This window comes from Suricata suricatta, chromosome 1, assembly GCF_006229205.1.
Source record: "Suricata suricatta isolate VVHF042 chromosome 1, meerkat_22Aug2017_6uvM2_HiC, whole genome shotgun sequence".
Taxonomy (NCBI): domain Eukaryota; kingdom Metazoa; phylum Chordata; class Mammalia; order Carnivora; family Herpestidae; genus Suricata; species Suricata suricatta.
In genome coordinates, this window is record NC_043700.1 from 129,883,030 (window position 1) to 129,901,092 (window position 18,063).

The window sequence follows — 18,063 nt, forward strand, 5'->3', positions numbered from 1 at the left end:
TGAGACTCTGTTGGTTTGATGGGCTTATATTTGGAAGGATGGAAAGGAAGGGAAAAGATCTAGAAGGTAAGAGCCAGGGGAAGAAGGCAGAGCCAACTGAGGGGGGGTTTGCATAAGCATTCCAGGGGAATGAACCACAGGCTGGGAACTAGGAGCCCTTGGTGTAGAGATCAGGCCTGGTTGGTTTTTCCCTTCATGAGGGTAGTAGCAGTCAATATCTCTGTGTGAATTGGAGGGTGAGACTTCTGGAACTTAATGTGAAAATGGACTTTCCGATAGACTGGATTCCTCCTCTCCCGCCTGCACATTTCCCACCTGCCATCCTTCCTTTCCTCCGATGTGCTCAGAGGGAAGGTGAGTCCCAGCAGAGGCGCGGGGTGCTGGCATCAGCCTCGTCCTCAGATGTGAGGCTTCAGGAAGAGGTGAATGGGAGAAGCCGGAGGACCCAGGCCATTGGTGGCCCCATTGCTGTGCTGCGGGCTGTAGATTTGATGCACAGGATTTTCGTTTTTTAAAACCATTTCTAAAGCCTTGAAATGTCAATGTGTTACGTGTGCTTGTCCGGAGTCTAAATTGAAAGGGCCTGTGTTTCCTGTCAGATGCCCCGGGAGGAAGGGAGCAGAGGCTGATGACGTTGGAAGGGCAGGTCACTTTGCTGACAAGTGAGGAGCTCGGGGCTGGTTGTCGGCGGCAGAGGTGAGCAGGCCCACACAGCACGTAGTAGATGTTGATAAGCACCTTTGGGGAGAAGCACAGAACCTTTATCTGCCTTATATTTTAAACCAACACACAAAATCCATAGAATTTATTTTTCACTTTCAGAGAATAGACATATGCCTACCTTTAATAGACTATTCCTTACTTTAAAAGACAAGCATTTTTTTAAATTGTGGCTTCTCATGATCAAAAAGACTGAGGGCAAACCTTGACCCCCACCATCTTGTCATCTTTAAAACCTTTGCCCATCTGAATCTTAAGCACATTTCTTTCAGCAAACACATGGTGATACGCACTTCAGAGCAGATCTGGGTGAGTTGGGGGCATGCCTGAATCGCTTTGCCCTTTGCTGCCCTCTCCCACAGTCCCCACAGCTGGGCACCGCAGCCAGGACCCACGGGCTGGCGCCACTGACCACGACCTCACTACCAAGAGGCTGCCGGTAGGGGGTGCTGTGTCTACACTTGTAGCCACGAGCGTGCTGACACCACCAGGCCTCTTACGTTAGAGGTTTAAAGCTGGAGGGGATGTCAACCATGGGATTCTTTTGCCCATGAGGAACTTCGGGTCCAAAGAGATTCATTAGTGGTAAAAAGCTGGGCCAAAACACAGGCCTCTTGACTTCCACGCTTCCAGCCTACCCTCCAGTCCTCCTCCCCCTCTCAAATATCTTACCAGTGTTGAAAGGAACACAGCTTGCATGTGGAATTATTAGAAGAGAACAGGACATGGTAAGGTGCTTGCTCCTGTTTGCCGGGGCAGTCCCAGTTTGAAGCTATTTTCATTTGGCCTCATAGGAATAGTCAGCCCTTAACTAGTAGGGATGAGATTTAACTGTGTTGTTTTTTTAACAGTTAAAAATAGCACATGTGTGGCAAAAGTTATAATTTATTATAAACAATCAAGACATTTACCTATATTATGAGAGACAGGATGTTAGAGAGTGTCAGTCCTGTCTGTCATCACCAGCTGGGTGATCTTAGCCAGGCTTTTGATGTCACTTCGACTCATTTGTCAAATGGAGTAATGGTGTTGGTTAAAATTCAATGAGAAGGTATTTAAGTGCTTATCTTAGGTCACAGCACATTCTAAGTGTTCAATAAGGTTAATAATAATAGTAATAATAATAATGGTAACTCTTTGGCACCTGAACTTTGGAATTACAATGTAGTTGTCTCTACCACTAAGGACAAATGCCCCTTCCCCTCATCAGTTAGATATGTAGCTCTTCAGAGTAGCTTCTCTGCTATCTTCCAGTCTCTCCTCTCCAGAGACCCAAAGTTTGGCCCAGCGTTAGCCAGGTTGGGAGAGCGGGGAGTGGGAACGGAGAGGTGGGGGGAGGGGCATCAGTGCCGAGCTGCATAATCTAAGCTTGTGGTGAGAAAGAATTGAATGAGAGAGTAAGTGTGCTGAGATGCCTTCTTCCCCCCTTGGAATCCTTCTTATAGGCAAAAGAAAAAAAAAAGCCAAGGGATGGACAGCAACACATTTTTTAATTTTTTTATTTATTTTTATTTTTATTTTTTTAAAATAGTTTATTGTCAAATTGGTTTCCATACAACACCCAGTGCTCTTCTCCACAAGTGCCCTCCTCCATCACCACCACCTCTTTTCCCCCCTCCCCCTTCAACCCTCAGTTCATTTTCAGTATTCAATAGTCTCTCAAGTTTTGTGTCCCTCTCTCTCCCCAACTCTCTTTCCCTCTTCCCCTCCCCCTGGTCCTCCATTGGGTTTCTCCTGTTTTCCTGTTAGACCTATGAGTGCAAACATATGGTATCTGTCCTTCTCTGCCTGACTTGCCACACATTTTTTTAAAAAAAATAGAAATCTTTTGCCCATTAAAAAATTATTTATTTATTTAATTTACATTCAAGTTAGTTAGCATATAGTGCAACAATGATTTCAGGAGTAGATTTCTTAATGCCTCTTACTCATTTTGCCCATCCCCCTCCACAACCCCTCCAGCAGCCCTCTGTATGTTCTCTATATTTAAGATTCTCTTATGTTTTGTCCCCTACCTGTTTTTCTGTTATTTTTGCTTCCCTTCCCTTATGTTAATCTGTTTTGTATCTTAAAGTCCTCATATGAGTGAAGTCATGTATTTGTCTTTCTCTGACTAATTTTGCTTAGCATGATACCCTCTAGTTCCATCCACGTAGTTGCAAATGGCAAGATTTCATTCTTTCTGATTGCTGAGTAATACTCCATTGTGTATGTATATATACAATATATAGCGCTACTATAAACATTGGGGCGCATGTGCCCCTTCAAAGCAGCATACATATATCCCTTGGATAAATACCTAGTAGTGCAATTGCTGGGTCATAGGGTAGTTCTATTTTTAATTTTTTGAGGAACCTCCATACTGTGTTCCAGAGTGGCTGCACCAGTTTGCATTTCCAACAACAGTGCAAGAGGGTTCCCGTTTTTCCACATCCTCGCCAACATCTGTCATTGCCCAAGTTGTTAATTTTGTCCATTCTGACAAGAGTGAGGTGGTATCTCACTGTGGTTTGGAATTGTATTTCCCTGATGATGAGTGATGTTGAGCATTTTTTCATGTGTCTGTTAAGCTTTTGGTCATTTTTTAAAAATCAAATAATTTGTTCAATATTTGGCATTTCTTATACAGTTCTTAATTACTGTTTCTGTTTTATAATTTTGTATGATGTGCACAAAAGGTAGATATATTTCTAGATGGCGGATATCCTTTGAACCAACCAAATTGGCCTTATGTCCATTCTGTAACATATTTCAAACACTTATGCTTCATTTTAACTTCATCTTATCCTGTCTATGACCTGGTTTTTCCCCTGCCATCCTACCCCTGTGTGCCATAGATATCCTCTTCACTTTGGTTCTTCCTTTTCAGATTCCTTTTCAGAATCTGACCCACTAGTTGCAGAATTCTTTGCGATCACGATATGTAAACGCTACCCTACCAGAAAGGCGCCGTATAAATCTGAGATGCCTGGAAAGGCAAACATGAAAACAGTTTCCTTGATTTTTTTTTTCTAGGAGCACATGATACAAGATTGAACAATTGCTGGGTATATTTGACAGATCGGGAACCAAGTTCATTAGGGAGCTGGGGAACTTAAAATCAGGCTGCCTGCAAGAAAGTGTATGAGAGGATTGTGCTGTGCAGCCACCAGTAATTAGAGCCCCAAGAACCCGGGCGGAATTGCTGATCTTCCCCCTGAATGGGACCTACATGGACTGAGCAAAACTTTCTTGAGTCAAAGTGACTTAACAGGGAAACTGTTTGTGATGAATAGAATAGATGGAAAAAATCAACATCCCCAATCTCTAGGAAATGAAACCAAATCCACAAGGGCAATACTATTTCTACTGCATTCCTGGTCAGAAAAATCTGAGCATGTCGTTTACACAAGAGGCAATAGAAATAGAAAACAAATCCGTGGAAAAGAATTCAGCCTCCCTAGTAATTATAGGAACTTAAAGCACAATGCCAGTTAAACTGGTAAAAGCAAATTACGATTACAAAATCCGAATCTGGCAAGGCTTTTGGGAAAGCTGTATTCTCATAGTAACATAAATTAGTACAATATTTCTGGAAAGCAGCATGGCAAAGTGTAATGAGCCACGAAATATCACATCCTTGGGCCTGGTAAACATATGCTTAAGACAGTATTCTGAATAAATAACTCAAAAGAAGAAAAGTCACAGAGCACGGAAGAGACAAAAAGAAGAAAAATGGAAATAATACCTAAAAATGATGAAATAAAAGCATACTATGGTATAAAATGAAATATAGAAATGCTATTAAGAATGTCATATTTGTGTATGATGAAAAGAATAGAAATGTTGATGTAAAATAATGCTAAGTGAAAAATAGTTAAGCCTCAATTTTGTGAATATTTTTAGATGTAATTTATTGTCAAATTGGCTAACATGCTAATTTTGTGAATATTGACTATAGGTGTGCTTAAAAAAAAAGCCCAAGCAATAATAAAACTACAAAGAGATGATTCACTTTTGTTACACGGCAGGGTGAGGATTGAATTTGATTTTTCCGTTGCTTTGACATTTGTGTTTCTCTCTTTAAAAACACAATTTTAGGGGCGCCTGGGTGGCTTAGTTGGTTAAATGTCCGACTTCAGCTCAAGTCACGATCTCGTGGTTTGTGAGTTTGAAAACGCTTCGTGTCGGGCTCTGTGGTGACAGCTCAGAGCCTGGAGTCTGCTTCAGATTCTGTGTCTCCCTCTCTTTCTGTCCCGCCACTGATTGCACTCTGTCTCTCTCTCAAGAATAAATAAATGTTAAAAAAAATAAAATCAATAAAAACACAATTTTAGAGGCTGTTCTCTATGTAATTTCTATTTAATATAAATATATGATTTAATGTATAATTTATCAAGGACAGAAGCACAGTAACCTCTTATCCCTTCATCATGTGGTTTTTGATAACCGCCCAGATCTTAAACATGAGCCCTAATAGCACAGACACTGCAGCTCCTCGCTGAGCAGATCCCCTGCTAAGTGGGTATGTGATTACAAGAGCCTTGAGTGACTGTAGGAGAAAATTATGTCAAATCAGCTTTCTGGTTGGCTCATCGGATGTGCCAAAGCTTTAGCTGCCTCGCCCTGGTGCTTGGATCGTTCTGGCGTTTCTGGAAGAGAGGGAGGCCAGTGTGGGAGAGAGGAAGAGGCAAAGTGTTGGCTCCTTTTTCCGCTCATAAGAATCTCTTCCCTTAATGACGTCAACACGTTTCAGCATCATTGGCATCCTTTACCTTTGCACCTGGTCCTTCTTGCCCTACAAGCTTGGCATCTTCTGATGGTTTTGCTATCTTACCCACCTGGAAGAGCAGCAATAATCCTAATAAAATAGAGTCACACATTTCCTCTAAGTAGCCAGAGGTTCTTAAGGGTTTGGACTCAGACTTCATTTTATTGACTCATGGCCATTTTTTTTCTTGTCTTTGTTCTGTGTAAGCGGGGCACCGAATCTCGCAGGTTCCACCTTATTTGCTTCTTTGCAGCAGCAAGCATCTGTGGGTCTCTGTACTTTGACATGAAATTCTGCGTATGCCAGGTGGTTCTCAGAGTTAGAGGTGGTGGGCCTGGGTCAACCCATTTGCTTTCATGGAAGGATGAAATATGTGCCTGAGGCCCAGAGGGAAGAGATTCACATCCCCTCCCTCACTTGTGCACAAAGTCCTTCGATAGCAGGTGTTTTTGCAGCAGAGGGGAGGAGGGGCAGCAACCTGGATGAGTGTTTACCTGAAGAGTTGTCACAGAATTCTCAGGCTGGTATTCCCAAATTCTTTTTTTCTCCCTCTTCTCCTTCCTATATTTGTCTTCTTTTTTTCCCTCTCTACATATTAGAGGCCTTCAAGGTGACATTTATTGCGCGTGTTCTATGTGTCAGGCACAATTACGTACATTAACCTATTTAATCTTTACGACCGCCCTATGGGGTAGATGGGTACAGTTATTACCGTCATTGTACAGCTGAGGGAACAGGCACGGAAAGCCGAAGTTACTTGTCCGAGTTCACAAAGCGGTGGAACCAAACTTTAAACCCAAGCATTTGGCCCAAAGTGAGCCTTGGGCACTGAGCCTTGGGCACGGTATCAGGAGAGTGAGCCAGGCCGAGCTTGCCCGTGCTCTGGCAGGAGATCGCCGAAGCCAAATGAGCAGTCCATGAAAGTGTGTGTGTGTGTGTGTGTGTGTGTGTGTGTGTGTGTGTGCAGCCTGACCCGTCATTCTGTCATTTACTCTGTGATTACACCAAGTTGCCTAACCCTCTGTTCTCAGTTTTCTCATTTGTAAAATTGCAGGAATATGAATAGTACTTTACTCCTCAGAGGGTGGTTGTGATGCGGAAGTGTGTTAATGAAACCCGTAGGACAGGGGCCGGTGCAGACTTACTGTGCTTAACGTCAGCCATCATCCTCACCACCATCGTTCATGCCTGGGAACCACTGCCCCGCCTCTTTTTTCTAGACTCGCGGTGATGAAAGTGGCATTTCTAACAAGCCCAGGTCCTGCTGCTGCTGCTTTTCCGGAACCACACCCACAATGAGGAAGAGGATCTCTGTTTCCCAGTGGCTGGAGTTCTGTTCCTCTCCTGGAGCTCTGTCCCCGAAGTACTTGCACTTCTTGACTGTGCCTGGAGTGGGGGAACCCAGGGACTGCGGCTAGGCTGGCAGGGCCAGCAGTTATCAGTGAAAGACTTCTCAGAACCTATCTAGGAATCCGAGTTCCAGCAGGGTCTGACCGTGACATCTCAGCCAGGAGGGGACTCGAGCCAGTGAGGTGACTGGGCTATAACTGTGGCACATGCAGGAGGCACAGAGACACCTGGATGAGGGGCTCAGTGGCTGAAATCAGTAGGTCACTCTGGAAGTAATAGGAGAGGGGAGGGAAGAATCTTCCTCCTGAGCAGAAAATGTCCTTTGAGTGAAGATGGGGGTGAGGAAGGTGAGTGAGGAGAGGAGGGGGAGGGGCCCTAATTTACAACACTCACTGTTGGAAATGTGGGGTTCCTAAGAAGCAAAAGCTGGAGACACCTTGGTCTGAACTAGAGAGATGATGGCTTGCCTTTTCCAAAGTCAAAGGTGTACAAGAGAGGAAGGAGGGAAGTGCAGTCATTCTGCTACCAGGGGAGGGAAGGGAGCGAGCAATAAGTTGGCATGTTGTGGGGGGGATAGAGAGAAGAACTTATGTTTGTGTGGCTGTGAGGCCTGAGTTCTCCGCCGCTCACTCTGTCTTAGCGAATAGAGTGGACAGGGTCCCCATCCAGGGCTCCGAACCCTGGAATCCACCCTCAGGGAACTGCCCTGCCTCCTTGCACCTGGAGAGGCTCTGCGTGGGAAGCAAGTGGATGAGCTTTGAAAATAAACGTTCCGCTTCTAGGCTGCGAGACCAGAGCTGGGGTGTGACTCCAAGTCCAGGACCGCGCGGTCCCCGGATGCATTTTGTGCTTTTAGTTGCTGCAGCCATGCTGGCAGCTGCTGTGGGCTCTCGCAGCCCCACGTCCCATCCTGTCCGGTCCCGCAGGGGCTCACAGTAAGTCTCACTGCACTGAGGCTGAAAGGCTTTGAGAAAGTTACCTCTGGATTAGGAGGAGGAGGAGGGAGCTGACACTCTCCCCAGTGACCTGCTCTGTGCTCACGGCCCCTGCAAGGTTCCTCAAGGTGGTCCTAGCCAGGCTGGACCCATGCCAGGCCTTGGCCCAGGAGCTGTGTCCTGGACCTTGGATTCCTGACGAAGGGAAAGAATTGCTGCTGCCAGCTCCAGCCAGCGGGCTAGCAGAAGTCGCCCACGAGAACTCTGCTGGGCCCTCCACATCCTGTCCTTCACAGCCAGCTCTCAACGATGTCAGGCGTGGTGGGTCCTCTGCATACCAATCACAGAGCTGAACATGAAAATGAAATGAAACGGTTGAAAAGCACTGAAACATCCTGATGGAGTGAGCATCCCAGACTGTAGTCGATGGGTCTGGGGGCCTCCTTGCACCCCTGACAGGAAGGTTAGACTTGCTTTGAGGAACCTTCCCAAGAAGGAGCAGTATTTCTCAAGAGATAAGCTTTTTGGTACAATAAGACAGTGGTGTATTTAAAATTCTTTCTCTTAAACACACTCCTTCCATCCTTCCTACTTCTGCCAATTCCAGTGATGTTTACTATCCCATTGGCGGGCTTTTCTTTAATCAGACCTGCTGGAGGTACAGCTCTGTGCTGGTGCCCTTGGAGGTGGGGTGAAACCCAGAGCTGACAGCTGCCCTCAGGGACCTTACAAGGGAGCTTATCAGACGAGCTTATAGATACAAGAAAAGATACCGGACTACGACTCTCTGTAATCCTCACCTGGTATTCAACAGCCACCTTCCCAACCTCCAACTTGGCCCAGCCTCTGTGCTCCCCAAAGTGACCCTCTTGGTTCTCTTCACCCCCGGAGGTGCAGCTTCTCTCTTCCAGGAAACCCTGCCCCACCCTTCCAGTCTCAAACGAATCCGTCTGCCTTCTGAACAGTGACTTGGCCACTTATCACTTCTTTGGGATGGATGCCTCTTGGGAGGTTGGATTTTTAAATTTCAGTGTGACAATGTCTGTTTTTGGAAGCTCAAAGCTGGGTCCCTCATTTATGAGGTAGGAGGTCTGGATCAAACAGCTGTGGCTCCCTTGGCCCTTCTCCAAGTACTTCTGTGCTGTTCTCCCCCTCTGCCTGGGAAAGTCCCATTCATTCTCAAAAACCCAGGTCAGAAACCACATCCTTTCTGCAGCCTCTGACTCCTCCAGACAGATGGAGTCGCTGCTGCTCGTAGCTCTCCCTCGTCTTTTGGTTTGCCATCTTAACCCTGGGGCCCCATGGGTCTCAACCTGAGAGATGAAATCCCCCTCAGTATTTCTTCCTGGGACCAGAGCTCCTGGTGCTGGGGCGCAAGCCAGGTCCACTTTGGCATCCTCACATTTGTGTTGTGCTGGGGAATAATAACTGGCTTTATTTTTATTTAAAAGACTGTTTCTCTGAGATGCGTGTCTCGGCTTGAGATGTGACCTTTGCAAGCGACCTTTTTGGACAATGGAGGTGGAAATCAGCTTCAGTCTGGAAGCTGGCGCTTCTGTTCTACTGGGTAGAGAAGTGTCTTAAACATAGAAACGGGCATTGGAAATGGGAACAGTAAACAGTGGTTGTCAACCTTGCCTACGCTTTGTAATCCCCTGGAGAGCTTTAAACATATCCCAGCTGGGTCCCACCCCCAGGTTCTGATTTAACTGGTCTGGAGTGTAGCCTGGATCCAGAGATTTTGAAAGCTCCCTAGGTGATTGCGATGTGCCACCCAGGCTGAGAACAACTGCTCAGCCAGGCCGCCTGATGACTACTTGCAGGAAGCAGAGACTTAATTAGTATCTCTGGGGGACATCCAATGCCAGGGAAGAATTCTGAGAACTAGAATAAGTTCATTCAAGGGGGAAAAAAGGACAGGTAGGCAAAACAAGACCTGCACAAGTATATTTAGGATGAGGATTCCTTTTTTTTTTTTTAAATCTCTGTGCCCAACGTGGGGCTTGAACTCATGACCCAGAGATCAAGAGTCCTATGGTCTACTGACCGAGCCAGCCAGGTGCCCCTGGGATGAGGACTCTTAAATGGCCTATCCTACTGGATTAGTGGCAGACGGGGAAAAGGTGCAGAGGAGACAAAGGAAATAGGTAGTTTTGCTCATTGAAAAGCAGAAGACCAAAGAGGGGGAGGCCCAAGGGGAGCTGGACCTTCCCAGACACAGGGAAACACCAGTTGGTATGGGATTTTCCTGTGAAACCAGAGTGGTTTTGACTGGCTATCCATGGGGCTATCCAAGGGACAAACAGGAAAAACCATTACTTCTCAAAAGAACCAAAAGGGAAGCAAAGCCTGGAGTGGCCCCTATCTCTGGGAGATGAAAGTAAAACTGTTCATAGAGGCCATAACCCCTGATATGGGGGAGACCACAACCTACAGGGGGAGCCCGTGCACTCACAGATGTAAGGACATGGGCCTCAGAGCATTTGAAATATATTCAACTCTCGCCAGTGGGCTAGGACACACACAACTCCGAGGGTGCCATCCTCACTGTGCTCTATGGATGGCATCCCTTCATGGAATATTCCAGAGACAATGCAGGTTGTATCTTCGGCAGTTGGGCAGCACTTGGCCTTGCCTGCCGCATGTTGCACCCAAATCCTACCGTCTCATAGCAGAGCTTGGGGTTTCATTTGAATCCAAGGATCAGGAATTCAGAATCGGGTGGGTATGTCTGATGGGGAAATCAATTTCTGCTCCTTGGATATGAACCCAAGAGCCTTGAGATGTGAGATGGGGTGACCCTAAAACCCCCCTGTGGTCTCCTGATTGACTTGTGGTAGCTCCTGGGGAAAGGAACAGGATGACGAGGGTTATGTCCATGACGGGAATATGCTGAAACGCATAGGCTCGTCCAGCCCAGTGCATTTCAAACTGCAAAGTGTAACCTATTAGTGGGTGTGGAACACTTAGTTCAGATTGTGACTGACATTAAAAAATAATGAAATAGAGCAGAAAGTATCAGTGTACTGCATATAGTAAGAATTAAAACTTGTTTTATGAAAAGCTTTATATTCGTGTATTTTCTAGGTTGTGTCATGCACTTTACCGCAAGTCTCTTAAAAAAGAAACAGGTATCTCCTTAACAGAGCAGTGACTGTCCTTTTGGTCTTGGGGTCCAGGTAACTTCTTTGCTCAGTTGGGAAAATCCTATTAGCCTTGGGATAAAAATCCAAGTTGGTTGTTTTGTTTTGTTTTGTTTGTGACAAACATGCTAGTAGCAGAAAGTGGTTGTTCGTGTGTCTGCTGAAGAGCCTCTGGGAAGGAGGCTGTCTCTGCTCAGCTGATGCAGGGTCTCTGGGGCCTCAGCTCAGAGACCCTCTACCTGGCTTTTCTTCACTCCATTTCTGTGACTGTCCTTGTTCCTCTTAGGTTTGGGCCAAAATCAAATGCCTCTTTCCAGGGCTTGGTTTTCATGAGGTATTGTGTCTTAGAATTTTCATGGAAGGGCACCTGGGTGGCTTGGCTGGTTAAGCATTTGATTCTTGGTTTCGGCTCAGGCCATCATCTCACAGTTCGTGGGTTTGAGCCCCGCTTCGGGCTCTGTGCTGACAGCAGAGCCTGCCTGGAATTCTCTGTCTCTCTCTTTCTCTCAAAATAAATAAAGAAACATTTAAAAAATATTTCATGGATGAACTCAAGCTGTCACGATAACAAATGTGTGGGAAAATGTGCCTATGCCACCCAAAGCCGTCATTTTGTTTGTTTGTTGGAGAGACAGAAAGCTGCCATTGAGGGTTGCGTGGGTGGTTCAGTTGGTTAAGCAGTTAAGCATCTTGATCTCAGCTCTGGCCTCCATCTCAGGGTCAAGCATGTGAAGCCTACTAAAAAAAAAAATGGAGCCATGGAGGTACAGTGAGTGAGTGGTTGACAATGAAATGAAAGTAAAACTCGGATTTTACCTTCAGAAAGTTTATGTTGGCTGCCAGGAGTAACAGCGTTCTTGGGGTCTAAATGGAATTCACATTCAGGGTTTTATTCTAAACATCAAAAGCCTTTGACCCTTGAGCCCCTTCGGCTTGGAGGGAAGCCTACCATCATGTATACTGCACATGAAATGGAAAGATCTATTTCTTCGTAAAGCTCTGGGAAGTTATTTTTTTTTTCAAGCAATAAAATATTCCAAGATCTTGATGTAGATTACAGGAAGACTTTGACCTCTTTATTGTGGAACTGTTCTCACTTGGTTTTCCTTTCTTGTTGTCTTAGGCCTGCAAAAAACGTGCTCTGAATTCGTCCTGATTATTATCCTAAACACTAATGCAGAGTCTGACATGTAGAAGACTTGTCCGCTGTTTTCTTTGAATGGGAGAGTGGTTACCTTTACTGTGCTCATTAGAAACAAATGGATGGTTTCTCTCAGAGGCAGTGCAGCTCGGGACAGGCTGGAGGACAGGCTCTGGGGCCAGAAGGTCTGGGTCACCTTCCTGCTGCCACGGCCACCGCCACCCTCAGCCACATCGACAGAGTCAGAAGGATATCGATGCCCCGCCTACTGTGTGTCAGGCACTTGACATTCCTCATTTTTAATATCAGAAACAATCCTTCCACATTTATTGTTCTCTCCATTTTACAGATGGGGAGATAGACTCAGAAAGGATTGAAGAGCTAAACATCCCCACATGTATATCTTTTTATATCATTATTTTGGTCTGACTTTGTCTTTCCCGCTTATTTTAGGACCTACTTATCTGTAGGTAGGGAAGAGAAGTATGTGTGTATTTAACTTTAATCACTTTGTATCATGAAGGCAGCAAACCCAAGGTTTAACCCATACTTTTTCAGGCTGGTCCTCTGCATTCCGACTCTGAAGTTTGGTCGGTGTAATCATGTGAGATGTGAAAGAAGGACGAGGTTTAGCCTGTGTGTATTGACGCCCAGGGACATTGTCAAACCCAAAGGATTATAAAGAACACAGCAGTGAACACCTGCATATCCACTACTAATTGGACAGTTATAAACATTTTACCATATTTGTTTTATCCTGTCATTTTTTTCTCAGTCACTTAAAAGTAAGTTGCAGATGTTGTGGCCTTTTATCCCTGTGTAATCCCACATGCACCCCTTAAAAATAAGGATACGGTCATAACTTAATAATAACCCATTATCTAGTTTATACTCTGATTTCTCCAGTTGTCCTCAAAATATCTTTTATAACTTTGGGAACCAGGATTCAGTCAAGCTTATTGTATTGCATTTGATTGTTATTTGTGCTCACTGTCTGTAGAACCGACCCTCACTTTTGCCCTTGACTTTTTGAAGAGACTGGGCTGGATTTTGGCAAAATGTTTCACATTTTAGATTGTTTGATTGTTTCTTTTTTTCTCTCTCTCTTGTTTCTTGTAAACTGGGAAGTAGCTCTAAGACCATATTTAAAGTTGAGCATATCTGGCAAGAATGCTCAAGGGTGATGCTGTGTGATTCATATTTGTCACATCAAAAGGCACCTGGTATTTCTGCAGAGATCAAAGACCTAAGAACTAATAAGGTTGAATTAAATAATGCTATAGTCAAGATGTAAAATAAACTAGGGGTATCTGGGTGGCTCAGTCGGTTAAGTGACCGACTTTGGCTCAGGTCATGATCTCACGTTTCATGGGTTTGAGCCCTGTGCCGACAGCTCAGAGCCTGGAGCCTGCTTTGGATTCTGTGTCTCCCTCTCTCTGCCCCTCCCCCTCTCATGTTCTGTCTCTGTCTCTTAAAAATAAACAATAAAAAAAATTTTTTTAAAGATGTAAGATAAACCAGATACAGTGACAGTGAGGATTTAAGAAGCAGAGGAGAGAATAGGCGAAATAGAAGGTAAAATTATGGAAAATAATGAAGCTGAAAAAAAAAGGGAAAGGAAATTACTAGATCACAAGGGGAGAATTAGAGAACTAAGTGATTCCATGAAATGAAACAATATCCGTATCATAGGAGTTCCAGAAGAAGAGTACCAAAAATGGGCAGAAGGTTTATTTGAACACATTTTAGCTGAGAACTTCCTAACCTGGGGAAGGAAACAGCCATCCAAGTCCAAAAGGCACAGAGAACTCCCTTCAAAATCAACCAAAACAGGTCAACACCATGACATATCATAGTGAAACTGGTAAAATACAAAGATAAAGAGAGAATTCTGAAAGCAGCTAGGGACAAACAGGCCTTAACCTACAAGGGTAGACACATAGGATAGCAGCAGACTCTTCCACTGAAACTTGGCAGGCCAGAAGGGAAGTAGCAGGAAATATGCAACGTGCTGAATAGGAAAAATATGCAGCCAAGAATCCTTTATCCAGCAAGGCTGTCATTCAGAATACAAGGAAAGATAAAGGCTGTCCCAGACAACCAAAACTAAAGGAGGTCATGACCACTAAGCCAGTCCTGCAAGGTATCCTAAAGGGGACTCTGTGAGTGGGAATGATGCAAAGGGTCAGAGACATCACTACAAGCTCGAAACCTGCAGAAATACAGTGACACTAAATTCATCTCTCTCAATAATCACTCTTAATGTAAATGAACTAAATGCCTCAACCAAAAGACCTAGTGTTTCAGAATGGATGAAAAAACCCCCAAAATCCATCTATATGCTGTCACAAGAGACTCATTTTAGACCTGAGGACACCTACAGATTGAAAGTGAGGGGATGGAGAACCATCTATCATGGTAATGGATGCCAAAAGAAAATCAAAGTAGCCATACTTATATCAGACAAACTAAATCTCATTTAACTTTAATTTAATTTTATTTTAATGTTTTATTTATTTTTGAGAGAGAGAGGAAGACACAGAATCTGAAGACAAGCTCCAGGCTCTGAGCTAGCTGTCAGCACAGAGCCTGAAGTGGGGCTCTAACCCATAAACTGTGAGATCATGACCTGAGCTGAAGTCGGATGCTTAACCAACTGAGCCACCCAGGTGTCCCAAGACAAACTAGATTTTAAAACAAAGACAATAACAAGAGATGAAGAAGGGCATTATATCATAATTAAGGAGTCTATCCATCAAGAAGAGCTAACAATTATAAATATTTATGCCCTCAGTTTGAAGCATCCAAATACATAAATCAATTAATCACCAACATAAGCAAATTCATTAATAATAATACTATTATTATAGGAGACTTTAATACACTAGTTATGGCAATGGGCAGATCATCTAAGCAGAAACTCAACAAGGAAACAAAGGCTCTGAATGACACACTGGACCAGATGGACTTAACAGATATATTCAGAACATTTCATCCTAAAGTAGCAAAATACACATTCTTCTTGAATACATATGGAACATTTTCTAGACTAGATCACATATTGAGTCACAATTCAGTCCTCAACAGGCACAAAATAATTGAGATCATACCATGCATAGTTTCAGATCACAATGCTATGAAACTTGAAGTCAACCACAAGAAAAAAAATTGGAATGCCCTCAAACACATGGAGGTTAAAGAACACCTTAATAAAGAGTGAGTGAATGGACTAATGAGGAAATTAAAGAAGAAATTAAAAGATAACCTGGAAGCAAATGAAAATGAAAACATGACACTCCAAAACCTTCGGGATGCAACAAAGGTAGTCCTAAGAGGGAATTCAGGCCCATCTCAAGAAGCAAGAAAGGTCCCAAATACACAACTTAACCTTACACCTAAAGGAGCTAGGAAAAGAGCAGCAAATAAAGCCCTGAGTCAGTAGAAGAAGGGAAATAATAAAGATTAGAGCAGAAATAAATGATATAGAATCCAAAAAGCAGTAGAACAGATCAATGAAACTGGTAGCTGGTTTTTTGAAAGACTGAACAAAATAACTCCCTAGCCAGACTTCTCAAAAAGAAAAGAGAGAGGATACAAATAGGTAAAATCATGAATGAAAGAGGAGAGATCACAACTAACATCACAGAAATAGAATTATAAGAGAATACTATGAAAAATTATATGTTAACAAACTGGACAATCTAGAAGAAATGGACAAATTCCTAGACAGTCTCACACTACTAAAACTCAAACAGGAAGAAATAGAAAGTTCAAACAGGCCCATAACCAGCAAAAAAATGGAATCAGTCACTAAAAATCTCCCAACAAGAGATAAAAGAAGAGTTAAGACCTATTCTCCTCACACTGTTCCAAAAAATAGAAATGGAAGGAAAGCTTCTAAACTTATTCTATGAGGCCAGCATTACCTTGATTCCAAACCCAGAAAAAGACCCCACTAAAAAGGAGAATTACTAGCCAATATCCCTGATGAACCTAGTTGCAGAAATTCTCAACAAGACACTAGCAAATTTAATTCAACAGTACATCAAAAGAATTATTCACCATGTTCAAGCAAGATTTATTCCTGGGCTGCAAGACTGGTTCAACATTCACATATCAATAAATATGATACACCATATTAATAAAAGAAAGGATAAGCATATAATCCTTCCAATAGATGCAGAAAAAACATTTGACAAAATACAGTGTCTTTCTTGATAAAAACCCTCAAGAAAGTAGGGATAGGAGGAACATAACATAATATTATAAAAGCCACATATTAGGGGCACCTGGTTGGCTCAGTTGGTTATTTGTCCGACTTCAGCTCAGGTCATGATCTCACAGTTCATGGTTTCGAGCCCCACGTTCGGCTCTGTGCTGACAGCTAGCTCTGAGCTTGGAGCCTGCTTCAGATTCTGTGTCTTACTCTCTCTCTGACCCTCCCCTGCTTGAACTGTCTCTCTCTGTCTCTCAAAAATAAAACAAAAAAAAATGTAAAAAGTAAAATAAAATAAAAGCCATATCTTAAAAAAGCCCACAGCTAATATTTCAATGAAATAATGATATTTCTTAGTGGAGAAAAACTGAGAGCTTCTCCCCTGAGATCAGGAACATAACAGGGATGTGTACTCTCACCACTGTTGTTCAACATAGGCCTGGAAGTCCTAGCCTCAACAATCAGACAACATAAGGAGACAAAGGGCATTCAAATTGGCAAGGAAGAAGTCAAACTTTCACTTTGCAGGTGACATGATACTTTACATGGGAAACTCAAAAGACTGCACTGAGAAACTGCTAGAGCTGATACATGAATTTGGCAAAGTCACAGGATAGGAAATCAATGTACAGAAATCAGTTGCATTTCTATAAACCAATAATGAAGCAGCAGAAAGAGATATCAAGGCATTGATCCCATTTACACTTGCACTAAAAACCATAGGATACCTAGGAATACACTTAACCAAAGAGGTAAAAGATCTGTATGCTGAAGATTATAGAAAGCTTATGAAAGAGATTGAAGAAGACACAAATAAATGTAAAGGCATTTCACCCTCATGGATTAGAACAAACAATGTGAAAATGTTGATACTACCCAAGCAATCTATACTTACAATGCAATCCCTATCAAAATAACACAGCATTTTTCACAGAGCTAGAACAAACAGTCTTAAAATTTGTATGGAACCAGAAAAGACCCTGAATAGCCAGTATAATGTTGAAAAAGAAAACTAAAGCTGTGGTATCACTAAATTGTGAGGTATCACAATTCTGGATTTTAAGTTCTATTACAAAGTTGTGATCATCAAGACAGTATGGTATTGGCACAAAAACAGACACATTGGAATAAAATAGAGAACCCAGAAATGGACCCACAAATATATGGCCAAGTAATCTTTGACAAAGCAAGAAAGAGTATCCAGTGGAATAAAAACAATCTCTTCAGCAAATGGTGCTGGGAAAATTGAACAGCAACACAGAGAAGAATGAATCTGGACTACTTTCTTACACCATACACAAAAATATATAAAATGGATGAAAGACTTAAATCTGAGACAGGAAACCATCAAAATCCTATAGGAGAAAACAGGCAGCCTTTGACATCAGTCACCGCAACTTCTTACTTGACATGTCTCTAAGTCAAGGGAATTAAAAGCAAAAATGAACTATTGGGACCTCATTAAGACAAAAAGCTTCTGCACAGCAAAGGAAATAATCAATAAAACTAAAAATCAACTTACAGGATGGGAGAAGATATTTGCAAATGACATCAAATAAAAGATTAATATCCAAAATTTATGAAGAACTTATGAAACTCAGCATCCCCCTCAAAAAACAAATAATCCAGTGAGGAAATGGGAAGAAGATATGAATAGAGACTTTTCCAAAGAAGACATCCAGATGGCTAAGAGACACAGGAAAAGATGCTCAACATCACTCATCATCAGGGAAATACAAATCAAAACCACAATGAGATATCACCTCACACCTGTCAGAATGACTAGAATGAACAACTTGGGAAACAAC

At 43.1% G+C, this 18,063-nt stretch overlaps 1 protein-coding gene across 1 annotated transcript in view; it reads left to right on the forward strand.

Annotated features, from left to right (window-relative positions):
• The first annotated feature begins 263 nt into the window (after positions 1-263).
• Positions 264-18,063, forward strand: part of SCD5 (stearoyl-CoA desaturase 5) — an 89,981-nt gene continuing 72,181 nt past the window's right edge. The window contains exons 1-5 of the mRNA XM_029951621.1: positions 264-354; positions 1,083-1,159; positions 6,691-6,833; positions 7,603-7,755; positions 7,874-8,076. Of these exons, the coding sequence (XP_029807481.1) occupies positions 264-354; positions 1,083-1,159; positions 6,691-6,833; positions 7,603-7,755; positions 7,874-8,076 (667 nt within the window). The remainder of the gene's footprint in view (positions 355-1,082; positions 1,160-6,690; positions 6,834-7,602; positions 7,756-7,873; positions 8,077-18,063) is intronic.